Source organism: Phoxinus phoxinus, assembly GCF_949152265.1.
Source record: "Phoxinus phoxinus genome assembly, chromosome: 10".
In the NCBI taxonomy this organism is placed as follows: Eukaryota; Metazoa; Chordata; class Actinopteri; order Cypriniformes; family Leuciscidae; genus Phoxinus; species Phoxinus phoxinus.
The window spans coordinates 29,895,131-29,910,082 of record NC_136885.1 but is presented as its reverse complement, the minus strand read 5'-3'; the positions used below and the strand labels follow the sequence as shown (position 1 = coordinate 29,910,082).

Here is a 14,952-nt window from a genome sequence, read left to right as displayed (position 1 = left end):
TTCTTTAATGTCATGAAGTATAGTAGCCTCATTTGCACCTCTGACATATTTATTTATTATTATTAATGCTATTGTCTGGGTTTGTTAAAAGTCTTCCACAATCGATGAGGGCACAGGGTTCTGCTCTAGCTATTGGGGCATATCAACACAAGAAACCAGATCAATAAAACGAATCGCCACAAATTAAGAAAACTATAAAGGGTGGTAGTACCTCACAGTTGCTTATAAATGATGTCATGCTGAGGAGCAGAAAGCTTCCTGTGACACTTTAGGTCATTGGCCTCTTGGAATACACTTCGTGTAAACTGAGCCTGTTGAAATGGGAGTGGGTGATGTCATGGAGTTGCTCCATGTTGCGCATTGCTGCTTTCATGTTGGCAGAGTGTTCAGCTCGCGTGCTCGCAAACCATCCTTCTGAGTGCCTGACCAGGCCCTAGCAAGGAGGCAGTGACATTAAACAATTGCGATGGCTGATTCGTCCACTCCATGTGTTTACAGGGAAGACCATAGAAGGAGGGTCATTTTGCTCCCTTTATTTTTAAGTTTGCATGACGTCAAGCGGCAGGCTCAGATAGCAGGAGAGCTTGTTTCCATGAAATGTCATCCCAGGCCTACACAGTTTTACTGTGCCTCTTTATGGATATTGGGAGATGTTTTCGATCGCTGTGTGAAGCTAAAATCCTCACAGAAGCCAGGAACAGTTTATGGTTACCTCATTTAATGGTTTAGCCTTAATGCTCTCCTCAAATGAACTCATCCTGTCATTCCATTAAAAAAAGGTTTGATTTCTATCCAACAAAATCTGTGGGTTGGAAAATCTGAAAGATCACTTTCTAAACGTTTAAAATTCAACCTTACAGCATAGCATCCATGAGCGTACACACTGCTGTGTGATGTTATCCAGAAAGCATGTGACCTGCTCTGCATGTCCACACACTAGACCACACAATGAGTGTGCAGTTAACCTTTCCTGCATATTAAAGCTCAACACGCATATAACACTGTCCCCCACCACTTTCCGTTTTTTTCATCCCAACAGGTCTCCTTGCATCCCCCCAGTCGGCCCCGGGGAGCCTGGAGAACAGTAAGCCCAGTGAAAGTCGTATGAATGGCGCTGGTGGCAGCCGGGAAAACAGCACTGTGGACTTTAGCAAGGTGAGCTTTCTCTGCAGCACATCCTGTTGTAAATGTTGTGGATAGGCATCACCTGAAGGAATAGTTCACCTGAAGGAATAGTTCACCTGAAGGAATAGTTCACCTGAAGGAATAGTTCACCTGAAGGAATAGTTCAACTATGACATTTGTGTCATTATTTTCTCATAATTTTTTCTCTCTTGGCTTGGGAACATGATAGAAGATCTTGGACAGGAACGTTCATGCTATTTTACATGCAACTAAAGTGCACAGGGACCAGGGGCTGCCAAGCTCCCCAAAAAACATCCACCTACAAACACCGATATTAAAAATAATTTTCAAATGATCACAAGACCCACATTACTTCTAGTTCACCTACCTATTGTCATTTAACTCTTATAAAAGAAACTTGACTGTGGCATGTATCATTTCTTAATCCCAGTGATTCATAGTAAGCCCGTTTGGGAAATAATTGTTGGATAAGAGGGATTATTTGACCTGTTTTAATATTAAAAGGCACTGTGAATAATGCTTTGTGTAATTTGAAGCACTTTTGGACTTTTAACTCTTTCCCCACCATTGACGGAAGTTTCTGACTTTCTGTGTATTCACTGTTATACGGTAGGGGCGCTATTATACATATTCTGAAAGAGTGCTTGTTTCAGTTTCTTTTTTCACTTGTGTTTTGATCAGGAGATTCAGTAATCTTCTGCATTTGTAAAATAACGTGATCACTAACCTGAAACGGCATTTCAATCAAAACTGCCTAAAGTTACTGAATGAAATGTCGACCCCGGACGAGGTATCGGACTGTACAAGCACTAGGGGTGATGTTGTTGGACTCGATCTTCTCTATCAATGTTTTGATCATCATTCTGAATCCGATCTTGATGTAGTATTTGACAAAAATGCGATTTTTCTCAGCATTTCGCTGCTTTTTGCTTTTGTTTGAAACAAGAGGAAAATAGCTTTCATCAAATAAATATTAGTATTGTAATTGTACAGTTGTACAATATTTTTTTTAAATTATTATTAAATACTCTATTTTTTATTTTAAAATACAATAGTTTTATTACAGTAGTAATATATTTATTTTGTTTATTTTTATTTAATAATACTAATAATAACACATTTTTAATCACAATATATTTTGCAGCCCTACAAATAAGGACAGCAAACCTGGAGCTCTTAAAAACACATTTTAAATCACAATTGAATTACTTTTTTTATTTTTTATTATCAGAGAACTTTTTTAGCCCTAGGTTTTGCTTTTTTGTTATCAGTCGCAGAGAATGGATATCAAATATAGGCCATCTATCTTGTTATCTGCTTTCAAATATAAATAATTATCAGTTGTCCATATCAGCCAAAATTCCATATCGGCTCTTAACCGTTTCGGAGGGATTGTTTTCACCACCAACACTTTTGTTCAAATGTCACAATTTAATTCAGGCTTTCAGGCAAAAGTATAGCATTTTATAAATGCATCGATTGACCTGTTTAATTAATGGAATGGAATAGTTCTGAACATAAGTCTCATGGCGAGATGGAGGTTTATTCCGAACACTGAACACTCTCCATGTCTGTCTGGTTGGTATCAGGACAGCCAATCCTCTTTTCACTGTAGTTGCAGCTCTCTGGGAAGGGGCAGCAAAAGGCCTACAGTAAGTCTCTACGCCATTATAACCGCCTTCCAGTGTGTCGTCATCGAGTGCTTCATGAGGTTGTGTTTGTGGCTCTGATCTTCTGTGATGTCTTGAGTGGTTAACCATGTTTTGATTACTGTATTGTGTGTTGTGATGTTTGAAGTGTCTTGCGAAAAGGAACAATGGTTCTGTTTTAATGTTGCAGTACTTCACAATGGTTCTGTGTTAATATGGGGCCTTCAGACAGTCCGTCATTTTTTTTTTTTTTAGCAATATTCTTGTGGGATGTTAACACAGGTTAGTTTTGGGGTGAGTCCAAAATAGTGGTCAACTGATGTGTGTGTGTGTGTTTATTTTTTATATGATATTATTGTAAAGTGTTACCAGAATATTACAAGTTTTAATTGGTTAACATTAGTTAATGCATTAGGGCAGTGAAAAACTGTTTTTTATGTTCATTTCAACTTTTTCATTGTTAATTTATATTCTTTTTTCATAATAAATCTAGATCTAGTAAAACCTAGAATAATAAGTGCTGTAAAAGTATTTATTTTATGATACCGAATGCATTTGCTAATGTTAAGAATTTAAAGCTGATTTTAAAGTTTCTTTAATATTATTATGTTACAAATGAGTTTATACTTATTTTACTACATATTTATTTACTTGTTTATAATATTTTAAATATATTTTTTTTAAATGTTCATTATCATTGAGACTATAAATGCTGTATTGTATTGCAGCTATTGTTGCCAGTAGGGTGACAAAAAGAGGCTCTACTTGAAGTTGCTGTTGAAACATAGTGAAGTATTGGTTTAAACAAATTCTCACGGTCATTGATTCATTATGACAGCTTTGTTTCAAAATAACACGGAAACCCTAGACTGAAATGTGATTGAAACCTGTTTTTCAACGAATGTCCACCTGTCTTAGAAGTTAGACAATGTTTTTTTGGGGTGCTAAAAGTACCTGAGTTTTTCAATAACTTATTTTCATTCTGCAATTGATCCTCAACTTCAGATGATGTCCTGTTTTGTTAGGAGTTAGGTGACATCTTCCCATGTATACTGATCCTGGTTAGAAAAACGTGACTCGCTAAGAGAAAAAACATTTCTCCAGACTGAACTGGTCTACATTCTGCTGTCCTGTGGATTGTGAAATATCACTTTTCTCTCACATGTCAGTGGTTTGGTATATTAGCTGGTTGTGTATTTGTTGCTTTTGTTCATTGTCAATGGTTTATCAGAATCGTTTCTCAAGATTTATTTTTGTGTGTTTCATAGTGTGTGTGTGTGTGTGAAGTGTCATTGATAAACATGTTAAACTGGCTTAAACAGAGTTTGGCAGAAATTTAGTTCCTGAAGTCTTGAAACTTTTTAATTAATGCATGATTACCGGAAATAAAGAACACCATCACTAGACTACGCTAGTTTGATTTACTGGTCTGGTTTTTGTAATACTGTGGAATGTGGTTTAAAGCCCAAAGTGTACTTCAGTTTTTACACGTATGCGAGGGTTCGCGCACAGTGCGCGTGATGCAAATTATGTCACCGGAATAGTACATGTGCACTGTACATGCAGATCACACATGTGCATTGAATTTGTTTTGCACTAATCAGTTGTTCCATAAGTTGGCACTGGCCCCGGCCATTTTTCACAGTAGAAAACTAAACGAAAGAGACGGAACAACAAAACAATACCAGAGACTGCAACAACAAAACAATAGACGCCCACATTGACAAGCTTTTGTGTTGGGGTTATGAGATAGCCGCAACTTTAGTTTATAGAATACAAAGACATTTGTATTGGTTATAACTTCTGGAGAAAAATAGCACAGGCACTGGACAAATATGAAACATTAAGTGCATGTGTCAACTGCCTGCGTAGTAACGCATTCAAAATGTAAAAATATACAATCTACTTTACTGCAAAAATATGCATTCTTGCAATTCAGGAGGTCATGCTGTGACATATTGATGTTTTACTGGTCACACGTCTTCACGTGATACGAATTCACATCGATTTGCAAAAAAGTTTTCCTAACTTGAACTTTGGAATGCTGCGAAATGTGAAATTTTCCATTGAATATGGTCACGGTTTGTGCCGTATACTGAATCAAACGTTGCGCAAATGTCTAAAGAAGCATTTTTTTGTTATCAACTCTAAAAAAAAGACCAATCCAAAATTAATGTTTAAGAGCAAACATGTTGAAGATTAGCAAATGGGCTGTCGATTCATTAAATGATAAACTGTTTTCCCACAAAAGCAGTTTATTCAGCGCAGTAAAGCCTCTCCTCTATTAACATCCATTACAAAAATGGATCGGATTAAAAAATTCGCATCATGTGTGAAGACGTGTGACCAGTAGAATACATCACGGCATGACCAATTTTCTGAATTAAAAGAAGAATTTTGTGCTGTAGATTGTATATTTTTACATTTTGAATGTATTACTATTTGTTATATTTTGAATTAATGTTTATAAAAAAGATGCTGCAGAGCACGACGTCATACCACGACCGTTGCAGTGTCCAAGGAATTTTGCATGCTGTCTAGTGTGACCGCGGCTTTAACAGGCGTTACACTTTTTTGCTAACCTTGCAGGCTTGCCTTCAAGTGGCTTTGTTTTCACATGAGTGTGCGTTTCCGGTCTGACGCATTCGCATGCGTATGAATGGAAGTCAATTGAACAAAATGTGCAGTGTGACGACACCCCTGTATACTTTGGGCTTTATGCTGCCTTCACATGCTATCATAAAATTTCCTACTTCCCTCTTCTGATGTTGTGATTATGAGCTAGTCGCATTCAAATGCTTTGAAGTTGGAAAGAACGGGAATCATAGAGGAGACCAGGTTTATTTTTGACGGTTTAATGGGAAAATCATATTAAAGCCAAATTTATTTAAAATTCAATTTACAAATATATTTAGCATCCCATTCATTGACAACCATATACATAGTGAAAATAGCCCATTAAAATATTAGAATGTGTATAAAACATTGCATAAAAGCTTCAAATGATTAATAATTTATGTAAATATTCATATATGTAAATATGCACCAGTTTAACGATAAGACAAGGCGATGTAGAATACCAGTCACAGCAGAAATCATTCTCCGCTCCGCCATGTTTCAAGTTTATGGCACGCCCAACTCAGGGAATTGGGCATCAAAATTATCCCCAAGCTTCTCAGTGGTAAGTACGATTTGGGAGGTCGTTCATGTGCCAATATTTACTAGGAAACTCGTAATTACGATAATCCCGATAGCATGTGATCAGCATTACTCCAATTGCACACTCCCAGCAAACCAATAGTCCCATTCTTGAGGTTCATAAAGAAACGCACGTGTCTAAGGTCAGCACTATGTACCTGATCTTTTACATTTTTGTGCTCTTAAGGTGGACATGAATTTCATGAAGAAAATTCCTCCAGGCGCTGAGGCTTCGAATGTTTTGGTGGGGGAAGTTGATTTCCTTGAGCGTCCAATCATTGCCTTCATCCGTCTCTCACCTGCTGTTCTTCTCACTGGACTGACCGAAGTTCCTGTTCCAACAAGGTATCGCTCAAGCACCCCTGAAAACACAACTTGCATTTACAAAAATGCACACAAATAACACCCTTTGTACCCCAGGGAGACTTTAGTAGGTTTCTTCATATGGTATGTATGTGAAGCATTTTATGCAATCTTTTCTTGCGGTTTTATTTATTTCCTCAACTTATTTACAGGTTTCTCTTCTTGCTGTTGGGACCTTTCGGTAAAGGGGGCCAATACCATGAGATTGGCAGGTCTATAGCTACTTTAATGACAGATGAGGTGAGGCTTCTACCTTGAACATTGCTGTATTTCTTAGTCTGCGTTCCTGTAGCTCAAACAGTAGACCATGTCCTTAGCAACATCAAGGTAGTGAGTTCAATTCCCAGAGAATTCATGACCTGAAAAATTTTTATACCTTGATTAAAATGCAACAAGTCACCTTGATTAATAGCATCTGTAAAATGCATAAATGTAAATATAATTTTATTTGAATGAATACAATGCTGTGAGAGATAAAGTACACTCCATTCAATAATAAGTTGTATTGTCTTAAGTTTATAGGGCATGTCTAATTTTGTACGACTATGTTGTAATTACCGAACTAAAAAGCCTTCTCGTGCTGCCCACAAGTATATGGCTCCGACCTTAGTTGAACAATTGATGACAAGTTAAATTGGTCAAAAGTGACCGTAAAGACACAATGTTACAAAATATTTCTAATTCAGATAAGCTATGCTTCTTTGAACTTTTTATACATCAAAGAATTTGTTTTCCTCAAAAATACAATACATGACAATACATTACACTTTAAAATGTGTGAAAAGTGAAATTTAACAATATTACTGTTTTTACTATATTTAACTAATATACTTTTGATCTATATTGTATGAGATGATTTTGAAGGATGCTCAGACTGTCTTTAGTCACAATCACAAATTTAAGATTGCAGCATTTTCATTTAAGTCTGCATAATTGCATACTAATGCCTTCTCTAACACCGTGACAGATCTTTCATGATGTCGCATACAAAGCCAAAGACAGGAATGACCTTCTGTCTGGCATAGATGAGTTCTTGGACCAGGTGACAGTGCTGCCCCCAGGAGAATGGGACCCCACGATACGAATCGAGCCGCCTAAGAGCGTACCGTCTCAGGTAACCATCGCCTGCGAGACATGGAGTTGGGGCTGTTGTAGAGTAATGGTTATGATTTAGAAGGGGTAACCAGAAGGTTGTTGGTTTAATCTCTGCAAGAAGCCAGCCATAAGCCGCAGGGTTAACAGGGTGATGTTGTTGCTCTTTTTTTTGCCTCTTACATTTTGTTTCAATTTCATGGCTGCAGGAGAAGAGAAAGATGCCCTCCATGCCCAATGGCTCTGCTCCGCTATCAGAGATTATCAATGAAGCGGAACACCACACTGGACCTGAACTCAAGAGGACAGGACGGTCAGAGATAGTACAACCTCCATCACTTATATACTGCACACTCTTTTACACACATCACCCATGTTAAAAGTTGGTCACTTTCTGTATGTTTTTGGATTCATATGAGGCTTAACTTATATATCAAAAAGGAGAGATTCTGTTATGTATGATTTCCTAAATATGGCTGATGGGTTTACATAAATGACATACTTAGATGTGTTGTGCTCTTACATTAAGCCATTAAGGTATCTGGACTTGGACATGTGGATGAATGGGTGTCAAAGCTGAACCCTGCTGATCACAGTGTTAGAGAGGGGGAGAGAGCGAGAGAAAGAGGGGAGGGGGGGTAATGTTGGATTTACTTAAGTCTCTTTTGATGAAGGAAGACCTTATTATAAACGCATTAAGTGGAGGGGGGTAAAAATGTTTTTATGGTGCAAATTATCTAAGCCTTTCATGTCGGAGGTATTGAATAAAGGCAGTAGATTTAACAGTGGCGCCCCTCTGATGTGCAGCTTAAGTGCCGGCCAGAGACGGTTGTGTAAGAGTGCTGTTCATGAAGACGTGTGTTTTAAGAGCCCCAAAGCACTCTGAAAATACAGCACACCCAAACAGCCATAAGAGCAAAATGAGAAATACTATTTTCAAATGCATTTCCTAAATTTATTTCCTTTAATGTAGTGACTTTGCATAGTTAACTCCACTGTCATTACCAACAGTGATGCTTATTTTCTATTTTATACTTATCAATAACAACAACAACCATTATTATTCAAATTATTTATTTTACTCACTGCATTTGTATATATGATCTGGTTGAATTTTTTGTTCAATTGTCACAGGGTATTCGGGGGTCTGGTGCTGGATGTGAGGCGGAAAGCTCCGTTTTACTGGAGAGACGTTAAGGACGCTATCAGCCTGCAGTGTTTAGCTTCCATCCTTTTCCTCTATTGCGCCTGCATGTCCCCCGTCATCACCTTCGGAGGCCTTCTGGGGGAAGCCACCAAAAACAACATAGTGAGTCAGACTTGTAGACTTGGCTCTGCCTGGAAAGATCAATGGAGGATTAAAGCTCAGGAGTAGCCCTTTCCTGTGCCTTAAAAATTTAATTTCTACTTCCACAGAATGCTGTTTTCTTTGCTTGAAACTCTCCCACAGTTTGATGACAATCCTTTTGTCTGCGTTTGTTTTAGAGTGCCATTGAGTCTCTGTTTGGAGCTTCACTGACCGGTGTGGCCTTCTCTCTGTTTTCTGGTCAGCCTCTCACTATCCTGGGCAGCACTGGGCCAGTTCTAGTTTTTGAGAAAATTCTTTTTAAGTTCTGCAGGTGAGAGAGACCCACTTTCAATAGAGTGTCACTCCTTATTCGCTCCTTATAGTGTCACTCGTTTCTCCTTATTCTGTGCCTCAGGCATTATTCTCAAATTTTATAATTTGCAATTAGTGAATGTTTATACATGTATGTTTATGTACAGTATTTATTTTTGTTTGTTTGTAAGATATAGATTCTTATTGCAGTCTTACATTAATTCAGTTAAAACGGTTTACTTAATGAATCAATTCAGTTTATATCGCTGACAAACTCATGATTTAATGAAATTTCAGCACTCAGATGTTTATATGAAATAACAGCACTAACCGTTTGTCCAAATGATTGGCTTGTGACATGTCACAGTGCAGTTATTGCTTGACATTTAATCAACTACCAATTAAAAAAGTTTCAGTTAATAGTAAATACTACTCAGTCTGTTCAGATGTCAGAGATTATTTTCTCTTAGGATAGGCTGATTTTTAAACCATACATACCGTGGCGCCATCTACTGGTGCAGAAAAGAGTTGGCTCAGCGCTCTGAGATACAAAAGATACAAAACACATTTAAGTTCAACATAGCCTCATTTTAATCCTACAGTTTGAAGTGTTTAAATATGCGTAATTTGCTTGGCTTGGTTCTATAGTGAAGTTAAGAAAAACACATTGCTGATTATAAATATCTTCTACTGTCTGGATTATTCATATATTTCTTCATTTAGCAGATGCCTTTATAAAGAGCAACATATAACATGTCTGTTTGTCTCTACAGTGACTACAATCTGTCCTACCTCCCTCTGCGCACTAGCATTGGCCTGTGGACGGCCTTCTTGTGCCTTGTGCTGGTTGCCACTGACGCCAGCTCTCTGGTTTGCTATATAACAAGATTCACAGAGGAAGCCTTCGCTGCTCTCATCTGCATCATTTTTATCTATGAGGCCTTGGAGAAACTCTTCCAACTCGGGGACATGTACCCTATCAACATGCATGACAATTTGGACAACCTCACATTTTACACGTAAGAAAGTATTTAACTTGGTGTATAAATAGACCATATATTCAGAGGCTAGATTAAAAATAAACTTGGCCCCTTAATTCTAATTGTTTTATATTTTTCCCTCAGATGTCAGTGTTCACCTCCAGCCAATACCACAGAGGAGATGGTACAAGCCTGGAATCAGTCAGGGTTTACTCCCGAGACCATTAACTGGAGTGAGCTTAATGTGAAAGTAAGCATTTAATTTTTTCAGACTACAGTTGAAGTGTCTTAACATGAAATACTATTTACGGCATTTTCACATTTACTTTTTTTTCATTGTTTTCTGTCCAATTTCAAAAGACATCAGAATAGGTGTCCAGTTGCCAGATTTTCGTTTATTAGTAAATGATGACAAAACTACTTCTTAACAGCATATTTATTTCTTCAATAAAATCTTTAATAAAAGTAAAATAATTTTCTTTTTTTGTTCAATAGAAATAATTGATAATCGAAGCTTGACATATTTAAAATATCACCTACAAAGGAAACACTACATGCATTAATATTTCCTTTAATAATAAAAAAAATGCATTTTTAAAAGATTTTAATCTTTTTCGACAACCCTTAATTTACATTGCATTTGTATCCATATCTGAATAAATACCATCTTTAATTATTATTTGTTGTAATTGTCATTTTGTCCCTCTCTTTAAAGGATTGCAAGGTACTCCGTGGCGAGTTTGTGGGTCTTGCTTGTGGACATAATGGCCCGTACATCCCTGATGTATTGTTCTGGTCAGTCATTCTCTTCTTCACCACTTTCTTCCTGTCATCCTTCCTCAAGCAGTTCAAGACCAAGCGGTATTTCCCCACTAAGGTTAGTAGAGTCATTCCTCCACCTGACCATGTGCTGATACAGTGTCATTTACTCTAACGTTTAGTTTCCATCCTCTACAGGTCCGCTCTTCCATCAGTGACTTTGCAATTTTTCTAACCATCATGATTATGGCCTTGGTTGATTACTTGGTGGGCATCCCCTCTCCTAAACTACATGTCCCAGATAGATTTGAGGTACTATGAATGGTATTTTCTATTTATTTATTTAATTTTTTCATCTTGATCGGATGAGTCATTAAACTCAATGCAAGAAAACATGTTTGGCTGGTTTTAGGGCTTTTGGACTTTTGACCTTTGTTTCCACTCCCCCAAATTTGCTCCATGTTTATTTTACTAAGAAAAGTTGGAATCAATATTTCTCAGAGAAGTTACTCATGCAGCTTTATATCTCCAAAAAGAGTTGCAATGAGTGTATCATCATCTGAATGGTCAAATTTGTTGTAAGCAGCCCAAAACAAACAGAAAACACACTTAGCAGGGTGTAGTTGACTCTAAAACCACCCCAGCTGTTTCTGTTGTCTGTTATCATGCCGGGCTTTGACTATTGATTTAACCTCTCTTGTCCTGTTTTTCTATAGAGCCTGCCAAGACCAAATACATTAGCATTGCCATATTCAGTAACATGCTAATACTTACTATTATGAGAGTTATCATGATTAATACTGTTCTTTTGAACTTTCTATTCATCAAAGAATCCAGTTTTTTTTTTCAGGATTTCCTCAAAAAATATTAACCAGCTGTTAATCAGTTTTCAACGTTGATAAAAAAAGTTTCTTGAGCACCAATATAATAATAAAAAATAAATGCACTTAAAACTAAAATCAATCATTTTAAATGTTACAAGTGAATTTAGGTATCACAACATGATGTACTGTATGAAAAACAGATATTCATTTAGATATGTGAAAAAGATTTAACTGTTATTAAATTGTTAGTGCTTTTAAAAATTTACCATTTGAGCATTAAATCACGGTGATCTACATGTAAAAATATGAGAAAGGAGCATGTACACTAAAATATCCAACATCGACCGATACCAATAAATAAAACCGTTTCTAATGTAGGCTGATAACCGAAATGGCACAACAATTGTGCATCCCTAATAAATCACATTTTATGTTTATCATTTTCCTTCTGTCCCGTAGCCCACCTCTAAGAGTCGGGGCTGGCTGATCTCACCACTGGGTGATAACCCCTCATGGACGTTGATCGCAGCAGCCATCCCTGCCCTCCTGTGCACCATCCTCATCTTCATGGATCAGCAGATCACCGCTGTCATCATAAACCGTAAAGAACACAAGCTCAAGGTCAGTTACACACCTAATCCAGCCTATCAGAGCACTGCAGCGGTGCTGGTGCTCATGGTTTCTGTTCTGCTGCAGAAAGGCTGTGGGTATCATCTTGACCTTTTGGTGGTGGCTGTGATGCTCGGCGTGTGTTCTGTGATGGGCTTGCCCTGGTTCGTCGCTGCCACTGTCCTCTCCATCTCTCACGTCAACAGCCTGAAGGTGGAGTCGGAGTGTTCGGCCCCGGGAGAGCAGCCCAAGTTCCTGGGTATCCGTGAGCAGAGGGTTACCGGGCTCATGATCTTTGTGCTTATGGGTCTCTCTGTCTTTATGACATCTATTCTAAAGGTACGCTTAGTTTATAGTGCAGAATTTTTTGTATAAAATGTATGCAAGTCTACTGTATCATTTGATGCACAAAAATCTAAGGCCTCTAAATGATCAACATGATCAAAACTTTTCTGAAAAACCTGTTGTACACAATCTACTACATACTCGTCTGATTGATAACTTATACTTTTTTAGCAAGTAAAAGTCCTTTTAGTATAATTCAAAATAACATGTATATTATAATTTTAAAATACTTAACATTTCAAGATAAACACTTGCTGAACTGAAGCAATTTAGGTTTAATTGATTATCTATACATCACTTTTTGGAAAAATCATAAGTTTTATGCTAGTTGTCTGCTACAGTATACTATTAAAGATCTCAATGATTTGCATTATAAGCTTTCAGAATTTCATCTTACTTTTTTGGCCATATAAATATATTTATATGCAACTGCAACAAATTGCTTATTTTTTGCACAGTTTGGGCCTCTAAATAAAATTGAGGTGTTATTTTCCACATTCTCCTATATCATACTATGTGAGCCTTAAAAACCTGATGTATCAAATATGATACTTTATAAAAACATACGGTATTTGCACATATTTTAATATTTTGTTTAAACTTTAATTTAAACACAAATTCTGACTAATATTTATGTCAGGCTTTACAGGGTTAATGGTATTTCCCCCCCCCTTTTTTTCTAATTTCTTTCTAGTTTATACCAATGCCTGTGTTGTATGGAGTGTTCCTCTACATGGGTGTGTCCTCACTCAAAGGCATACAGGTTAGTGCACTTTCATATTCACAATACAGGATTGATGGTCTTTTTCATAAAGGCAGCTCAATCTAAGACTATGATGAATTTGTGGTCATGTTGTTTGTGTTCATTGCACTGCAGTTCTTTGACCGTATTAAGCTGTTTGGGATGCCTGCAAAGCACCAGCCTGACCTGATCTACCTGAGATACGTGCCGCTGTGGAAGGTTCACATATTCACAATAGTTCAGCTCACCTGCCTTGTGCTGCTGTGGGTCATCAAAGCGACTGCTGCCGCGGTGGTCTTCCCTATGATGGTAAATATAACATCTCACCTACTCATAGGTACCTTTACAGTTTACACCTGGCATTAACATGCAATTTGGCTAAAAAAGCTCAAATACACAAAAGGCATTTACACTTTAATTCCAAATGCATCTCAGATTTGATTGGATCATGCTTTGCCACACAAAATTAAAAAAATGTCGGAGTGCATTAAAAAACTTTATGGGTGCAATGCATTTTTTTCAAGTAAAACCGTAATAAAGTGATACAAGGAAAATAAAGAACAATAGGTAACATTTTACAATAATCTATTAAAAATCCACCACACGTCCCTTTAGTTAATGTATTAACATTAACACTGAACAATAGCTACATTTGTTACAGTAGTTATTACTCTGTTAATAAAAATACAAATGTACTTTGTTCATCTTAGCTCAGGTCCATACATATTAACAGATACAACTTTTGATTTTAATAATGTATTAGTAAATTAACTTAGATTAACAATAAAAAATACGTCTAAAGCATTTATTAATTGATGTTAATTAAAGGTGCTCTAAGCGATCTCGGTTGGCGTAACCTCTTGTTGATGTTTGAATTATTATCAAACAAAACGGAGGCTAGCTAGACCCTCCCTCCTCCTCATCCACGCAATAACCCCCCAAACCCCACCCCACATCATTCTTGTCGGTTATTGGCTGGAACAGTTTGTTATGTTTCGTGGTGCGGGTCGCTCTGTTTATTCCCCAGTTTGTTTTTGTTGCTGTTTGTGGAGCTTGGGCTCTCTGCAGAGACCGTGTTTTTTTACAGTGTGTTCAGGGGACAGGCAGCTAGCGGATAGTGAGGAGATGTTTGCGGTATGTAAAAAAAAATGTTTTGGCCTAAAAAACGGGCGAGATCGCTTAGAGCACCTTTAATGGAACCTGTATAAGTGTCACCGAACACTAATAAAGAATAAGAACATTTTCAATCAATATCCAGGCCATGTTTTAGTCCAGGTTAAAATGTAAAAATGTTTTAAGTTTGAAAATAAATAGCCTATTAAGTCCTCAAGTATTTGATGCAGTGATGAACATCATAGCGAATACAACAAATGTAATGTCTGTTTGAAACATTTAAATACTGTTCAGAAGCAGAAACCAGCGCCTGCTTTGTTTATGGGGTTACGGGGGTATCGGCTGCGGTTCTGCGGAGTAACACTTTGCCATTCTGTGTTATTTCATTAAATCATCGTCTCTTTTGAAGTTTAATAATCAGGCTATATCGCAGTTTTTTTTTCTTCATCCCAATCTGAGTGAAACGTCAAGCCCTGTTAATAAGGATTAGAAGTTGAGAAAAATATGTACTTTTTGGGTCGAGAAATGGGAT

At 37.2% G+C, this 14,952-nt stretch overlaps 1 protein-coding gene across 10 annotated transcripts in view; it reads left to right on the top strand.

Annotated features, from left to right (window-relative positions):
* The window catches only part of slc4a7 (solute carrier family 4 member 7), a 40,946-nt gene that overhangs the window by 18,158 nt on the left and 7,836 nt on the right, over positions 1-14,952 (top strand). For 5 of the 10 annotated variants that reach the window (XM_079625180.1, XM_079625178.1, XM_079625187.1 and 2 more), the window contains 16 exons: positions 1,040-1,155; positions 2,736-2,798; positions 6,181-6,338; positions 6,509-6,596; positions 7,324-7,470; positions 7,658-7,761; positions 8,583-8,757; positions 8,934-9,067; positions 9,822-10,067; positions 10,173-10,278; positions 10,744-10,905; positions 10,986-11,099; positions 12,071-12,232; positions 12,308-12,559; positions 13,260-13,328; positions 13,443-13,616. In XM_079625180.1, the coding sequence (XP_079481306.1) occupies positions 1,040-1,155; positions 2,736-2,798; positions 6,181-6,338; positions 6,509-6,596; positions 7,324-7,470; positions 7,658-7,761; positions 8,583-8,757; positions 8,934-9,067; positions 9,822-10,067; positions 10,173-10,278; positions 10,744-10,905; positions 10,986-11,099; positions 12,071-12,232; positions 12,308-12,559; positions 13,260-13,328; positions 13,443-13,616 (2,270 nt within the window). The remainder of the gene's footprint in view (positions 1-1,039; positions 1,156-2,735; positions 2,799-6,180; positions 6,339-6,508; positions 6,597-7,323; positions 7,471-7,657; positions 7,762-8,582; positions 8,758-8,933; positions 9,068-9,821; positions 10,068-10,172; positions 10,279-10,743; positions 10,906-10,985; positions 11,100-12,070; positions 12,233-12,307; positions 12,560-13,259; positions 13,329-13,442; positions 13,617-14,952) is intronic. The other 5 variants (XM_079625185.1, XM_079625179.1, XM_079625181.1 and 2 more) reach the window with 1 other exon arrangement.